The sequence below is a fragment of the Camelina sativa genome, chromosome 14, assembly GCF_000633955.1.
Source record: "Camelina sativa cultivar DH55 chromosome 14, Cs, whole genome shotgun sequence".
NCBI classification, from domain to species: Eukaryota; Viridiplantae; Streptophyta; class Magnoliopsida; order Brassicales; family Brassicaceae; genus Camelina; species Camelina sativa.
The window spans coordinates 19,581,939-19,599,781 of record NC_025698.1 but is presented as its reverse complement, the minus strand read 5'-3'; the positions used below and the strand labels follow the sequence as shown (position 1 = coordinate 19,599,781).

Below are 17,843 nucleotides of genomic sequence, written 5' to 3'. Positions count from 1 at the left end.
CAAAAAACTTCTTGCTCTGCTCGAAAACATCGTCCATGAACTCTTCGTTTATCCCATGGTTGATCACATAGAAAAATCCACAATCCAAACATGCCTAAACCCAAAATTACCCATAATATCATGGAATCAATATATATATATATTTTTTTATGATTCTAATTTAATGATCAAAACATGCAAAATCGAAAAAAAATTGAGATTGGAGACAAAACCTGTTTGAGGGAAACAACTGAGTTATGAAGATCATCGTCGGATAGATCGATACAGTTAAGAGATGAAACATTCATGGTCGAGTCTTTCGTATGATTCTCCATCTCTCTCTCGCTTTCTCTCTGTCGTCTGTTTTTTTTTCCTCCACTCGAGAAAGAAAGAACTAATAAAGAAGGAATCGCAGCCGTCCCGACATATCAGCTACCTTGTTGTCATACATTCAACGTAGTCAACAGCCTAATAATTAGAATCTTTTTTTTTTTTTATTGTTTTTGGGTACGACCTAATAATTAGAATCAAAATATGCCAATTTTTTTTTATAAAAAGAAAAGGAAAATGCTACTTTTATGCATATTTAAATACTAAAATCGAACATTAAAGAAAAGTCTTTTTAAGTTTTTATTTTCTAGTAATATGGAAGCTCCCTTGACCACGGATCAAAAGTTGATTAATGCTCGTACACTAGGAAGGTTAGGATCGGAACTCCAAATAACGTGATTTGTTAATTATATAGATTAATGGAGGATATTTACAGATATTTTTTAGTGATGTACAAATTATAGTCAGAATTCTACATACAATTAATTAAAAACGAAAGATGGAGAAGGAGCATGGAGAAGAAACATGTATATAGTAAAAATTTACTATGGTCAAAAAGAATTATCTGTGATAAAATCTCATTTGTAACAATTCTGAAGATTTGTAATAATACTAATAAATAATAAATCTAAATGAATTAAAAAATCTGCAACATTCAAAAGTTATTCTCTTTCCGTTTTCTATTAGAAAAATGATAAGTTTAAGTTCCTCTTCAAAACATTTATGATAGCTTTAATTATTTTTATGTATAATCGCTAGACTCTTCCTATTTGTTTTATTTAATAATATATTTTTTTTTAAAATTTCGTTTTATTCAATTATTCTCTCCTTTATCCGGTTACTAGTATTTGTCCCGTGTCTATGCACGGTATTATTATTTGTGATTAAATAATATATATATGAATAATTATTAATTTGTAAGAAAATATTATTTCAATTATGAGATGGGTCTCAAAACTACACAGTCCAAAATGTAACCTAATAGAGTTTTGGGCACGTATTTGGTTTTGGACAAAATTACCCAGTCCAAAAGTAATAAACCTTCGTTTCATGTTCACAATACATGCTCAATACTTTGTATATGCGAAACGTTAGCAAATATATAAACATTAAGCATTTAAAAGTAGGAAATTCAATTTGATCGTGGAAATTTAAACATGACAGAGTTGTATTAACATTAGAAAAAAAAAATGATAAAAGATAACCATAAACACACTTGCTGTTGATCTTTACTTGGCCCACTGGCATTCCCCTTAACCGGAAACATCTTAAAAATGATAGTTAGATAAATGTGGAAAAATAACAATCATCAAATTAGTAACTCTGTAGTAGGTGCAATGAATTTTGTTATAATATTTATATGAATAAAAAAATCGTAAAGGTGAAGATAGTACCAGTATATGAGCTATGTTATCTAATTTTGTTTTTGTATCTCAATTCCCCTCCTCATCAACAATTAGGATCTTCCAACTGAATATATAAAAATCATAATTAATATAACTTCAAGAGAAAATCTATGAATATGAACAAATGTTTAAACATTTACCTGCTTGAGAATTGTAACTGCAGTTTAGATGAGAAACCAGGAAAAAATACGAATAGAGAGGAGAGGATTACAGAAGAGATGTAGTTTAGATGATCAAAATAACAAAACGATGGAAAAGAAAGGATTACTGATAAAAGAAACTGAATTATGATTTAAATAGTAGTGGAATCGGTTGTAAAATCAACTTAAACGTGGGGAGTGGGAGAAAAATCAGCAGTTTTGTTTTTGTTTTTTATTTTTTTTTTGCTTTCTTTCTTTGGAATATTGCACCCACATCCACTTTTTCAAACTCTAATAATACTCATACCCACTTTCTACTATTACCAGTGGTGGAGCCGGAAAATTGAGTCATGGGTGTCAATAAAATTTGAGAGGGGTGTCAATAAAACAATATGTTTCTTCAACAAGGGTAAATTACTTATTTTAACAAAAGCTAATATGAAAAAAAAAAAAAATTCATAGGTGTCATATGACACACATGATCCTTCTCTCCCTCCGCCGGTGACTACTACTATACTTTTTTCCTTCCAAATTACATATTACTCCCTCACCAAACCAAACACATCTCAACTTTTTCTCTCTGATGTTTATATATTTTGCCCTGTTTTCCCTTAATATATTCACATCTTTTGCATGATTTTCTATCTCATTTGTCCATTATTGCATAGTTTTAGAACTGTTTATGCATTATAGTAGATTTGCATTGCATTTGCATAGTTTCTTGCATAAACAGGTGATTTTGGATCCTAAGGAGCATGGAAGTGATGCTGAAGCAGATTGGAGCTGTCAAGAGAAGGAAACAAGGGATTTGGAGCTGAAGACTCAAGGTCCGGAAGTCCACTCGACCACCCACTCGACCAAGCACTCGGCCGTGTGCGGAGAAGGACTCGACCGGATGGGAGAAGCAAAAGAAAAAACCACTCGACCAGCACTCGACCGAGCACCTGGTCGAGTTGACCGAGCCGCCCACTTATTTTGTCTTTTAGCATTTTTAGGGCTTCTCTTCCTTTTCCTATAAAAGGCCTTGTACTCTGCAGCCACAAAAAGAGAGACTTTTTAGAGTACAATCCTAGACCTAGTATTTACCCTTTTGGGAAATTATTCTTTTTTGCTTTTTATTGCTTAGATCTTAAGCCACTTTTGTTTATTTTTAAGAAATCTTTGATACTTGTTGGTTCCATAGCTTTCAAAGTATTAAGAATTTGAGTTTGATTTCTTCTTCAATATTGTAGATCTTCATCTCATCTTTCTAAACATGCAAGTTTCATTGATTTCTAAGTTTATGACTTTGTTCATCATGTTTTGTGATTGTGAGTAGTGGTTTAGGATCTTAAGGATGGGTTAGGCTGGATGATGGTTGTGGTTGTTTAGATTGGTCAAGCTTGTTTGTTATAAATCTCTTCTAGGCTAGATATGCTCTATGCTAATCTTATATCTGAGAGGGTAAGGTTAGATCTTAAGCTTCTTAGCATCACACCAATGTCTAAGTTGTTAGATAAGGCTAGATCTAGAGATTATCATGAAGCATGCTAAGAGATTAGATGTTTTGTTGATTTTTGACTTTAATGATCTGTTGTTTAATGCCTGCTTTTATATGATCTTTGCTAGTGAGAGCTAGACTGGGAATATCTTAGCTTGATTGTTATTGTCATGAGAATGGATTAACATGTATTAGAAGATCATAATCGAAAGATAGCTCATTGTTGATTGAGGTTTGTTGACCAATTTAGATAGCCATAGCTTGAGTCCATCCCATGAATCCATCCTTAAGACCTTTCTTTGTTTATTGATTTCCTTTTTAAGTATTGTTAATTGATTGTTGCTTGCTCTGTTTCTGGCATTCGCTCATCAACTCGACCATCCACTCGATCGAGTGCTTGCTCGAGCTCCTTCCAGAGTTCCTGTTTTATGTTCTGCATCTTCCTGTTTCATTCTCTGTTTCATTCTAGTTGCATTGTCCTGTTGCATTTCATTTAGTTTCTGTTTAATCATGTGTCATTGCTTATGTTGCTTACTATAATTCCTGTTCCTGCTTCATTTCATTATTGCTTTGATCATTCTGTTTACTTTGCATTTAGTATCCTGTTTTAGTAGGTTTACATTCTGCATTTCATAATCATCATTAGGTTGTTAGTGACAAACATCCTTCATATTTGGGTTAACTTAGATGAGTATTCATATCCTGAATGCTTGCATCACACTCATTATGGTTTGACATCCTTTATGCTATAACTACATAAGGGTAATTGAAACACCTTGCATCCATCTCTATATTCATCATCATATCATATCATCCATCATCATCACCCATAGAAACCAAGTTCCACTCTCTCTTCTCTTTTCCTTCTTACAAGATATATATATATATATATCTATATATATATTCATTTTTTTTCCCTCTACTTTATTTTTTGGTTTATATCTCTCCTTTTTATTATTTTCTTTGTTGTAACACTTTAGTTAGTTATTATCAAAAAATTATCTGTTCATTTTTATACAATATATTATAATTATATTTTTTTTCTACATTTTAAGATGTATATTGCTATATATGTACATTAAACACAATTTTCTTCTAACTGTATATTGCAATACAATTACATTAAACACAATTTACTATAATTGGTCATCCACTTATTAGTGAACAAATGTTCAACTAAAAATTTCACATGATGTGTCTAGGTCTACTTTTATGGTTTGGGTACAACAACACATCGAATCCATATGACCATGATCATGTGGATACTATTATAATTTGTGTATACAAGTTACACATGTGTATAGTACCTTCAAATCCATATGGAGTTAGTGCATTAATGTTCACTTTTAATATACATGGTTAGGATTTCACATTTTGTGTCAGTATTTAGTTTGTTTGGCTTAAAGATTTAGGTGTAGTATTCTACTGATGTCCACATGACCATAGATATATGGATTTGATGTTGTCGTTATATCCTAAACCCTAAATCTAAGCTCTAAACCCTAACCCCTAAACCCAAAACATTGACACATAATCCAAATAAGTCTTAAAACATAAGTCTTAAATTATAAAATCCTAAACACTAAAACCTTAACCATGAATTTTTCCAAAAATCCAAAACCTAAAACCCAAAATCCTACCACATGAACCCTAAACCCTAAACCCTAAATCATCACATGGTGATGTGCTACTAGTATCCATGAATTGTATGATAAATCTTAAACCCTACACTTTAAAGCATAAGTAAGTATCCACAGTTTACCATCCATTTATCGTCAACTAAATGTTCAGCTAAAATTGGATAGCATACAATTTATTCATCTAAAATATAGCAAAATGCATCTTATAATGTAGAAAAAATGTAATCATAGTCTTTTGTGTAAAAAAATATACAAAATTTATTAATAATAACTAAATAAATGATAATAAAGATAAAAGAAAGAAAGAAAAGAGAGAGAAAGAAAGGGGGAACCATCGAATAAGGAAAAAAAAACAGACAAAATTCCTTTTTTTCTTAGAGCAAACAGATACTACAGCAGTAAATTGTTGTGTTTCAACTCAAATCAAGGACAAGGGCAAACTTGTCTTGGTTTTATGCAAACTCAGCCAAAACACTCCCAAAAGTACACCACACTCAAGAAGTGGGTGTGGATGCAAGGGAGTTTGGAAAAAGTGGGTCTATGTGCAATTCTCCCTTCTTTCTTCTGCTATGTGTTTTTTTCTTCAGTTGTGTGATAAATGTTTTTTTGTTTTAATTTAAAAAACCTAAATTCTGATGTGGCAAGATTTAACTGGTCGAGTGACTTGTGATTTATAGTATAAAGGATTTTTACTTTACAAATATACAATAGTTTTTTTCGTCAGTTATTAAACATTTAGATTAAAAATTTGTGATGTTTAACAATAATGCTCAGAATTTTAGTAAAAATCATAAACTTGGTTTTAAAATATGTTTTCATATATTTACTACAATTATGAAAAAATATTATAGTTATGAATTTTATATTGTTTTTTCATTAATAGGAGTCAAACTATACATATAATTAATATGACATATATATATATATATATATATATATATATATATTTATTAGTTTAATAAATCTTTAAACTAATGCTCGATTAATTCGACTATCACCTAGTACTTTTTTAAACAAAAGTTGAATTATATACCAATATATGGTCACACACCTAAACAAAATAAATATTTTGTTAATTATAAGAATTATTATCATCACATAATCCTACTATATTAATTGGAAACTACAAATATGAAACTGAAACGACCCGACCCGTTTTTTTTTAAAATAAATAATAAATAATAAATAATAATCTACAACTAGTGGTCTCATACCCACTAGCCACCTAACCACAATCACAACCAATAGCGGAATAACAAATACCAATATCCAATAATTAAATAACCAATCTTAAACCATAACAATAATCCAATAATCAATCATCAGGAAACATGAAACCAACAACCTAGAAATGTTTCTAATGACTCAACTCTAGCAACCTAGCAATGCCAGATAACATTCAATCGAGTCCCTAGAACATCATCCTCTTCATCGCCTTGATTCCACGATCACACTTTGTCTTTACCTGCACCACAAACACATATTGAGATGCATGAGTATTTGATAAACACTCAGTAAGGCAATCCTCCCATCTACTAGGCTATACACACAAACAAAAATGATATCAATGTTCCAAACAATCAACAAACAAGACATACAAACCAGGAAATCAAACATCGTCTCGCTGGAAGGGAGGTGTCGACCGACACCAGCCAAGTGTCGACCGACACTACCCCACAGTGTCGATGGATGCCCAATTTGCTGGTGTCGATCGACACCAAGTGGTGTCGATCGACACTCCCTCTGCAATCGCAATCCGCTCGAAGCCGAGAGTCGAATCTCGCTCCTAATCTCCTCCAAATCGCCCAATACTCATAACCCAAGCCAAATACGTCCATAAGAACCTGGAGCAACCAATCCCAGCAAAAAACACACACACAACAACAACAAACAAGCAAGAACAATGAAATCAAAGGCTTAGATTAGCCATGGTCATGCACTCACCTCTCTGCAGGAAGATTCTAACCAACAAAGAAAGAAACCACCCTCCCAGAAAGCTTCCCACACGTTCCTAACCTTAAATCCTCACTCCCACAGCAAGATCTCACCCACAAAGCCTTGAAATCTCACAAAACTCACAAAAACTTAAGAACAAACTTTTCTCTCTTTTGTTTCTCTCAAAAATGGCGTGAGACAAAACAAAACACGATCTAGGTCGTTTTCTCCCTTTAATATCTCGGTTCAATAGTTTTCCCTAAACCAAACCGGTCCAAATCGATAATTAAATCGAACTGGTCGAACCAGAGAATATTGGTGTCGACTGACACCACCATGGTGTCGATCGACACCCATCCCAGAAAACCAACAATTGGTTCGCGGACGTTACAGAAACCAGGATATCGTCGATGAAAATGATGACACACATCCAGAAACTCCTGAAAAACGCTGTTCATCAACCTCATAAACGCTGCTGGTGCGTTAGTCAACCCGAAAGGCATCACCATAAACTCATAATGCCCATACCTCGTCCTTAAAGCAGTCTTCCTCACATATGCCTCATCTATCGGTATCTGATGATAACCCGATGCCAGGTCTACCTTGGAGAACCAAGTAGCACCCCTCAACTGATCCAACAACTCATCAATCCTGGGAGGAGGGTACTTGTTCTTCACAGTGACCCGGTTCAAACCCTTGTAATCAATACACAACCGGAAACTCCCATCCTTCTTCTTGATAAACAACACCGGTGCTCCCCACGGTGATACACTAGGACGGATGAATCCCTTACTCAACAAATCCTCTAGCTGCTTCTTCAGCTCTGCCATCTCTGCTGGAGCCATTCTGTAAGGAGCCTTGGATAACGGTATCGTCCTTGGTTCCAGTTCAATCGTAAAAGGGTCAGACCGAGATGGTGGTAACCCCTGCAACGACAGGAACACATCCTCAATCTCCTCTACAACCGGAATATCGCTAACTGTAGACTTCCCCACTGACTCCGACATAGATATGGTAACCAAATAAGCCTCACGGCTGAAGTTCATATATTTTACCCTGTTTTCCCTTAATATATTCACATCTTTTGCATCTTTTGCTATACATTTTGACTATTATTGCATAGCTTTAGGACTGTTCTTGCATTAGAGTTTAGTTGCATTGCATTTGCATCTTTTCATGCATAAACAGGTGATTTTGGAGCTTAAGGAGCATGGAGGCAATGCTGAGGAGAAGTGAAGCAATCATGAGGAGAAAGCAAGAGAGCTAAGGCTGAAGAACCAAGGTCCGGAGTCCAACTCGACTGCCCACTCGACCAGACACTCGACCGTGTGCTGAGAGGGACTCGACCGAGTGGGAGGAGCACAAGAGGAGCCAACTCGACCGGTCACTCGACCGAGCACCAGGTCGAGTTGGTCGAGCCGCCTGGCTATTTTGTCTTTTAGCGTTTTTAGGGCTTCCACTACATTTTCTATATAAGGGCTTGTACCTGCAGCCACCAAAAGAGTCCAGCTTTTTAGAGAGTCAAAAACCTAGTTTTTACCTTTTTTAGAATTATTCCTTTTGCACTTTTATTTTCTTAGATCTTGTACTTCTTTTAAAAGGAGAAAAAGACTAAATTCTTCAATATTGTTGGTTTCATAACTTTCTTAATATTGAGAATTTGAGTTTGGTTCTTTCTTCAATATTGTAGATCTTTGATTTATCTTTCTAATGATGCAAGTTTCAGTATTTTCTGGGTTTATGATTTTGATGTTCATCATGTGTGCTTGTGAGTAGTTGCTTAGGATCTTGAGGATGGGTTAGGCTGGGTTGTGTTTGAGGTTTGTTTGATTTGGTCAAGCTTGATTGTTGTAGATCTCTTCTAGGCTAGATGTTCTTAATGCTGATCCTATATCTGAGAGGGTAGGATCTGATTTCAAGCCTCTTAGCATCACACCAATGTCTAAGGAGCATAGATAAGGCTAGATCTAGAAACTATCATTAGGCTTGCTAAGAGATCAGAAGTCTTGTTTGATTTTTAACATATTGCTTAATGCCTGCTTGTGTAGATTCTTTACTTTGTGAGAACAAGTCTAGAGATGCATGAGTTTGATTGTTTCTTGCCATGAGAGTGGATTAAACATGTCTTAGAAATATATGTCTAGAGATTAGCTCAAGTTGTTTGAGATTTGTTGACCAAGTTAGATGACCTCAATCATAGTCCAGCCCATGAATCCCTCCTCAAGACCTTCCTTGTTTATTGATTTCTTAGCTTAAATCCTGTTGTTTGATCGTTGTTTGATTCGTTTTGGTATTGCTCTGTTTTTCTTGTGTTGCTCTGTTTTGCGTATTTGTCCAGCTCGACCCTGCACTCGATCTACACTCGATCGAGTGCTTGCTCGAGTTCCAACCCAGAACTTGTGTTTATGATTTATGTTTGTCCTGTTTCACTCTAGTTGCATTTCTGTTGCATTCATTTAGTATCTTGTTCATTACTTACCTTGCATTAGTTCAATACTTGCATTTCCATAATTTCCATTTCTGTTTGTCATAATCATTCTGTTCCATTTGCATTTAGCTCCTAGTTCTTGTAGTTTTACTTTCTGCACTTTCCATTTCATCATAGGATTGTTAGTGACAAACAACCTTTACATCTGGCTTGACTTAGACTCATATGCACATCTTGATTGTTCACAAACACTCAGATTGGATTGACACCTCTTATACTACAACTGCATAAGGGGAATTGAAACACCCTGCCATCCATTCATTCATAAGTCATCATTCCATACATCATCACCACCACAAAAAATATCTGTTTCAACGGCCCTTCTCGTTCATCTTCCCATCCTGAATGGCCGAGATCACGAGACTCCCCGAAGTTGGTCTAATTCCCTGAAAAACCAACTTTCCTCATGGACGCTCAAAGTCCACTCTATCCCGATAGCAAACCAAATGCACCATATGCCGATGCAACCAATCCATCCAGAGAATAACATCATACAACTCCACTGGACTGATAAGCAAATTCGCTGGCCACGACTCTATTGCAATCTGAATATCAATTCCTCTGACTCGTCCAATAACCCTCAGGAACTTGCCTTCCGCAACTCTAACAACTCCTATACGCTCCCCGGGATCCCCTCTGATTCCCGTGCTCTCTGCACACTCCGGAGTAATGAAGCTATGAGAAGCTCCAGAATCAAACATAACATGGGACTTAAACCCGTCCACCAACAAGGTCCCTACACAAACCTCATGTGTTGAGAACCTAACACTTTATCACAGGACAACATAAAATCTGAACCAACAAAGAATTCACAAAGTTAAAGTACCAGAAATTGTATCTGTGATCGCCCCGGCAATGGTCCCACTAGTCTCTACAGTCGTGTAAACCCGTGGCGCCTGCTCAATCTGTGCCACCTGCTGCCCTCCAGGCTGCACCTGCTGCAACGCTGCCACTGCCACCGGCTACAACTTGGGACACATGGGCCTGATATGCCCGACTCCCTGCAATGATAGCACACACGAACCCCTGCCATCGGAGCACTCCTCTTGGGACAACTAGCAATCATGTGATCCTTGCTCCCACAACCAAAGCAACTCGCACCACTCGGCCTCTGCGTAGCCTCCCACCTCCTCTTGGTTCCATGCGCAGGCTTACCGCCCCTGCTAGAACCACCCTGCTGCTGAGCCCTACTAGGTTGAACTGCTGAACTAACCGCCATTGACTGTGCCCGGATGTCCTCCTCAATCCCTGCTGCAGTCTCAACCAGCTCTGCACGCGTAGCATAACTCCGCCCTCTACAGTGAACCCTCAAATCATCACGTAGGGCCCTCAAAAACCTCCTGATCTGAGCCTCCTCAGACTCCATAGCCCGACCCCCATAACATAGAAGTCGACTGAACTCCAAGTCCAGCTCCCGCACCGACCGCGTCCCCTGAGAAACCTGAAGGAACTGCACCTCCAACCGGTCCAATGCTTCTCTCGGAAAGTACTTACGGTTGAACTCCTCCACGAAGTCAGCCCAAGTCATCTCCCGCTGCACTCTCCTAGCAGCCACTGACTCCACCATAACTCAGCATCACCAGTCAAATGGTGAACCCCTATGTCCACCCAAAACTCCTCAGGACATCTCAGAGTATGGAAGTTACGTTCCACACTCGTCCTCCACGCATCTGCAGCAGTAGGATCTGTACCACCCGAAAACTGTGCGGTCACGAGACCCTTCATCTCCTTGAGGATGGACAAATAACGTCCATGTGCTCCTGCATCCGCAGCCACTGGCTGTCGCTCCTCCGCCACCACTGGTAGCACAACCTGAGCCTGAGCCGATACCACTGCTGGCAACGGCTCCAACAACTGTGCTAGCAAAGCCGTAAAGTCAGCACCAGGGACTCCACACGCTGGGACTCCCACACCCGAGGCCCAAACATCACCGACCACTACAACATCAACACCGCCCCCTCCGGCCACACTCATGGAATTCTCCTGGATGCCCTGCGACATGCCAACACCCTCAGCTATCACACTCTGGTCCTCGGTCTCACTAACCTCTGGGACTCTGTCCCTACCACGACTACGTCCGCGTCCACGACCACGTCCGTATCCACGACCGCGACCAGCAACAGCACCACCTCTAACCATCTGCACTACCATGAATGGAGGGCTAAGCACACAATTATACATATCACAGAATCATAAACTCACTGTGGTATCACACAGTAAGCTCGAGGAGGATGTTCTAGGACTCCATGCCACACACAATTGACTAAATCACATAATCAATCAAAACATGAAATTGCACAAAGCCCAATGAACCCAAACCTAGAACCGTAAGGGCTCTAATACCAAACTGAAACGACCCGACCGTTTTTTTTTTAAATAAATAATAAATAATAAATAATAATAATAAATAATAATCTACAACAAGTGGTCCCATACCCACTAGTCACCTAACCACAATCACAACCAACATCGGAATAACAAATAGCAATATCCAATCAATAAATAACCAATCTTAAACCATAACAATAATCCAATAATCAATCATCAGGAAACATGAAACCAGCAACCTAGCAATGTTTCTAATGACCCAACTCTAGCAACCTAGCAATGCCAGATAACATTCAATCGAGTCTCTAGAACATCTTCCTCTTCACCGCCATGATTCCACGATCACACTTTGCCTTTACCTGCACCACAAACACATATTGAGATGCATGAGTATTTGATAAACACACAGTGAGGCAATCCTCCAATCTACTAGGCTATACACACAACCAACAAGGATATCAATGTTCCAAACAATCAACAAACAAGACATACAAACCAAGAAATCAAACATCGTCTCGCTGGAAGGGAGGTGTTGACCGACACCAGCCAAGTGTCGAACAACCCTGGCCTTGGTGTCGACCGACACTACCCCACAGTGTCGATCAATGCCCAATTTTCTGGTGTCGACCGACACCACTTGGTGTCGGTCGACACTCCCTCTGCAATCGTGATCCGCTCAAAGCCGAGAGTCGAATCTCGCTCCCAATCTCCTCCTAATCGCCCAATACTCATAACCCAAGCCAGATACGTCCATAGGAACCTGGAACAACCAATCCCAGCAAGAAAAATACACAAAACAACAACAAACAAGTAAGAACAATGAAATCAAAGGCTTAGCTTAGCCATGGTCATGCACTCACCTCTCTGCAGGAAGATTCTGACCAACAAAGAACGAAACCACACTCCCAGAATGCTTTCCACACGTTCCTAGCCTTGAATCCTCACTTCCACAACAATATCTCACCCACAAAGCCTTGAAATCTCACAAAACTCACAAAAACTCAAGAACAAACTTTTCTCTCTTTTGTTTCTCTCAAAAACGGTGTGAGACAAAACAAAACACGACCTAGGTCATTTTCTCCCTTTAATATCTCGGTTCAAAGGTTTTCTCTAAACCAAACCGAGCCAAATCGATAATTAAATCGAACTGGTCGAACCAGAGAATATTGGTGTCGACCGACACCACCATGGTGTCGATCGACACCCATCACAGAAAACCAATGATTGGTTCACAGATGTTACAGAAACTAATCTTAAAATGTGTAAAAAAAGACATTCAGTTGTCATTAGAAAAATTTAATTAAGATTAATTAATTAAATATTTATAATTAATTAAAATTAAAAAACGTTGACACATCAAAAATAAAAATCAAGAAACGTAAAAAAAATCTATTCAAATCAAAACTAATTTATACTTGGAAAAAATAAAAAATAAAAATTAACAGCTAAGATTTTTTTAAAAAAAATACAGATAATTATTAGTTAAAAAATATTTTCTTCATTAATAATATTATGGACGAAAATTACTAAATATTTTTTTAAAAAATATATACCAATCAGAATTTCAAAAACTAAAATTTCTATCCAAGTAGACAATAATTTTTTTTTAGTTACTAGATTTCAAAGATTTTATTAAGATTTCAAATTATGATTCTCCTACCATATTTCTTTTATTTTATTTACAAATTGTTTAAGACACCAAAGATTAATCTTCATGTAGAGGAGTTATTGAAGGATAGTGAGAACATTCTGGTGAAGCTCAGTTATAATTTAGAGGTAGCTCATGAGAGAATGTGATAAGAAAGAAATTATGAATTGATTCCTCTTATCTATATTAGAACTGTTAACAAGAGTAATCGTAACCGTAAGAGTGTCTAGATACAACTATAGCATCATTCTCACTCTACAGAAGTCCATACGACTCTGTTTAAAATCTCACAAGCAACATATCCCCTTACAAATGATTAACAAAGAGTATTTATACATTCATCTGCTCACGTGCTCCTCCCGCTTCTGCTCCCGTATCAGGTGTCCTTCTTCTTGTGTAGACGTTATACGGCTTATCAATACCCCCCCTTCAACATGAAGCTTGTCCTCAAGCGCTAGTGTAGGATATTGCCTGTGTAGGTCTTTAGCTAGCTCCCATGAGTCGTCGTGGCTTGGAAGTCCCAACCAATGAACTAATGCCTCAAGCTGACCTTCTGCATTATAGCGAGTATCCAAGACTTCTTCAGGCACAATTACGAACTCATTAGCTGCATTCAACGTCACAGGGAGTGGTATCACCTGATGGTGTTCACCTAACACCTGTTTGAGTTGAGAAACATGAAATACTGGGTGAATTTTAGAACCTTCTGGGAGTTGTAACCTGTAAGCTACCTTCCCCACTCGTTCCATAATATCATAAGGACCAAAGTTTTTTGCGGATAGCTTCTGACATATGAGCTTGGTGACCGAGTTTTGTCTATACGGTCTCAGCTTCAAGAACATCCAAGTGCCAACCTCATACTCGATATCCCTCTAATGTTTGTATGCATTGTTTTTTATCATTTGCTGAGCATGAACCAAATGATCTTTAATCTGATTAAGCATCAAGTCTCTCTCCTTTAACAACACCTCCAATTCAAAACACCTTCATAGATTGTTCCTCAAACCGCAAGATAGCTGGTGGATCTCTTCCATATACTACTTTAAGCGGAGTAGTTTTTAAAGCTGTGTGGAATGAAGAATTATACCACAATTCTTCCCATGAAAGGTACTGGTGCCATGTTCGTGGGTGAGAAGAAGCTAAGCATCTCAAATAAGTTTCCAGACATCTGTTTAACACCTCAGTTTGTCCATCTGTTTGAGGGTGAAATGTTGTGTTGTACTTCAGCTTGGTACCCGATAAGCGAAAACATTCCTTCCAAAAAGCACTAAGAAACGTGTTGCCTCTATCTGAGACTATAGACGAGGGAAAACCATGTAATCGAACTATCTCCATGATGAATTATTAGCCAACTCCGGAGCAGTGAAAGGGTGTTTAATCCCCAGGAAATGCCCGTATTTGCTTAGCCTGTCGATCACAACCAATATCATGTTCTTACCTTGAGATGTGGGCAATCTCTCCACAAAGTCCAAGGATACATCCTCCCAAACCTGTTTTGGCACTGGTAGAGGCTGTAAGAGACCAGCTGGAGAAAGGGTAGAATACTTGTGACGTTGACATACCTCACACTCGGCCACAAATTTCTGCACATCCTTGAGTAAACCTTCCCAATGAAAAGATTGTTGAATTCTCTTCATGGTTTTTAACACTCCCGAGTGACCTCCCATTACACTGCTGTGGTACTCCTCCAAGATTAGTTTGACAAATTTTGAAGACTTTGGTATAACCAATCTGTTCCTGAACCATAGTCGACCATCTCGGACTTCATACCCCAATTTATCATGTGATTCTTTCTAACAGTCTCGTATTAGCTCCTGGATCTTCTTATCTTTATCGATTTCCTCATATAGTTCAAGTAGTTGTAAAGCCATACCCTGAAGCATCCGCTTCCACAACAAATGTTTTCTCAAAGTTAGGTAAGGCTAAAAAAGATGCATTAGACATTGCTTTCTTCAGACTGTCAAACGCAAATTGAGCCTCATTACCCCCATTCAAACTTATCTTTCCTCAATAGTTGTGTCAAGGGATGAGCCAACACTCCATATCCTTTAATAAATCTTCTATAATAGTCGGTTAACCCCAGGAAACCTCTTAGCTATTTCCCTGATTTGGGTGATACCCACTGTGTCATCGCTTTAGTTTTAACCAGGTCAGTTGAAACGCCTTCACTGGTGATAATATGACCAAGGTATTCGATTTGTTTTTGGCCAAATAAACACTTCTTCTGATTGACACACAACTGATTTTCTTCCAACACCTTCATCACTAGCGTCAAATGCTCTATATGTTGCTCTGTATTCGATGAATAAATCAGAATATCATCGAAGAATACCAATATGAATTTCCTTAGGAATGGTCTAAACAATTCATTCATCAAGCCCTGGAATGTTGCAAGAGCATTTGTTAACCCAAAAGGCATAACAAGGAACTCATAATGTCCATCATGTGTTCGAAATGCTGTCTTCTCAATATCTGCTTCTCTCATTCTAATCTGATGGTAGCCTGCTCGGAGATCTAGTTTAGAGAATATCATCGAACCATTTAACTCATCTAACAGCTGGTCAATGATTGGGATTGGAAACTTGTCTGGTATTGTAACTCTGTTTAGCGCTTTATAATCCACACAAAACCTCCAACTCTTGTCTTTTTTCTTCACTAAAAACAGTGGACTAGAGAAAGAGCTGTGACTTGCTCTTATAATCCCAGATTCCAACATCTCTTTAACCATCTTTTCCATAATCTCCTTCTGAGCATGTGGATATCTATATGGACGCACGCTAATGGCATTATGTCCTGGTAACAATGTTATAGCATGTTCTCGACCCCGAAGAGGAGGAAGCCCAACTGGAACATCGAACACGTTCTTAAACTTCTGCAAAACTGCTTGGATCTCCATATCTAACAATGCCTTATATGATTGAACCAATTGATGGTTATTCAGTCTCATTTCTACTCCCTTATGACTGAGTGTATATCCAGTGGACAAGGATTTCAAAGACAACTTTGAGATAAAAAGATCAGACTCGCCACTAATTGTTACCATCCAATTCTTGTACCAGAATGACATCTCGTTTCTTTGCCAATTCACGTTACAATCTCCGAGTGTACTTAGCCACACCACTCCCAAAATTATATCGATCTACCCCAATTCCAAGATGACAAAATCTATGGTGAAATCTAAATCCTGGACAGCAAAACTGACCTTGGCACAAACTCCAATTCCTTGCACTGTGATTCATGTACCCAGTACAACATTGAGGTTCGGGTCCTCTCTACTCTTCAACTTAAGCTTTTTTGCAGCTGCTGGTGAGATGAAATTATGAGTCGCTCCACTATCCAACATAATAGTGACACAAGCTTTTCCAACTGTTCCACGCACCTTAGTAGTGTTGTGAGATGAAATACCTCTGAAGGAATTAAAAGATAGAGCCATACATTCTCCCATTGGTGTTATCACTTCTTCTTCAACATTATTACTCTCTAGAACTTCCACTTCATAGTCGTTAAACACCGTCAACATTCTCAATTCTCTGTTGGGACATTTATGATCCCTGGAGTATGGTCCCTCACACTTGAAACAGAGTCCTTTCCTCCTTTTTTCATCTAACTCAGCACTGGTGTTATGCTTCCTTGGCCTCTGATCGCCTATGTTTACTTGTTTGGTCATTCCTTGTGACGAATCGGTAGAGATAGTCTTCGTCTTCCAGTTATTGGTGGTGTAATGAGTGTTACCGGTATGATCCGAATTCTGATTCCCTTTATTCTCTTTATCTACTAACAACAGCTCCTTCTGTACCACCCTACAAATTATGCTAGACTCCATTGCTCTAGCCTCTGCTACCATTTCAGGTAAGTTTCTTGGCTTTTGCATATGCACTAATTCTTGCATCTCAGGATTCAAACCATTGAGAAAGATGCCTTCTAGCTTTTGATCGTCCAACCCTATTACTTGTGAAGACAAGTGAAACGACCCGACCCGTTTTTTTTTCTAAAATAATAAATAGTAAATAATATTAATAACAATAATAAATAATCTACAACTAGTGGTCCCATACCCAATAGCCACCTAACCACAATCACAACCAACAGCGAAATAACAAATACCAATATCCAATAAATAAACCAATAATTATAACATAAATAAAATCCAAAATTCAACCAACATAAAACATAGAACCAACAACCTAGCAATGTTTCTAATGACTAAACTCTAGCAACCTAGCAATGCCAGACAACAACCAATTGAGTCCCTAAAACATCCTCCTCTTCATTGCCTTGATTCCACGATCACACTTTCCCTTTACCTGCACCACAAACACAAATTGCAATGCATGAGTATTTTATAAACACTCAGTAAGGCAATCCTCCCATCTACTGGGCTATACACATAAGCAATAGAGACATATCTAACCAACAATCAACAATCAACAATCAACAACAAACCAGGACTCTGCATCGACCGACACCAT

At 37.9% G+C, this 17,843-nt stretch overlaps 1 protein-coding gene across 1 annotated transcript in view; it reads right to left on the bottom strand.

Annotated features, from left to right (window-relative positions):
• Positions 1–433, bottom strand: part of LOC104777448 (2-oxoglutarate-Fe(II) type oxidoreductase) — a gene marked incomplete in the record, with an annotated part of 2,828 nt that extends 2,395 nt beyond the window's left edge. Inside the window, 2 exon segments of the mRNA XM_010462989.2 lie at positions 1–94; positions 213–433. Of these exon segments, the coding sequence (XP_010461291.1) occupies positions 1–94; positions 213–314 (196 nt within the window).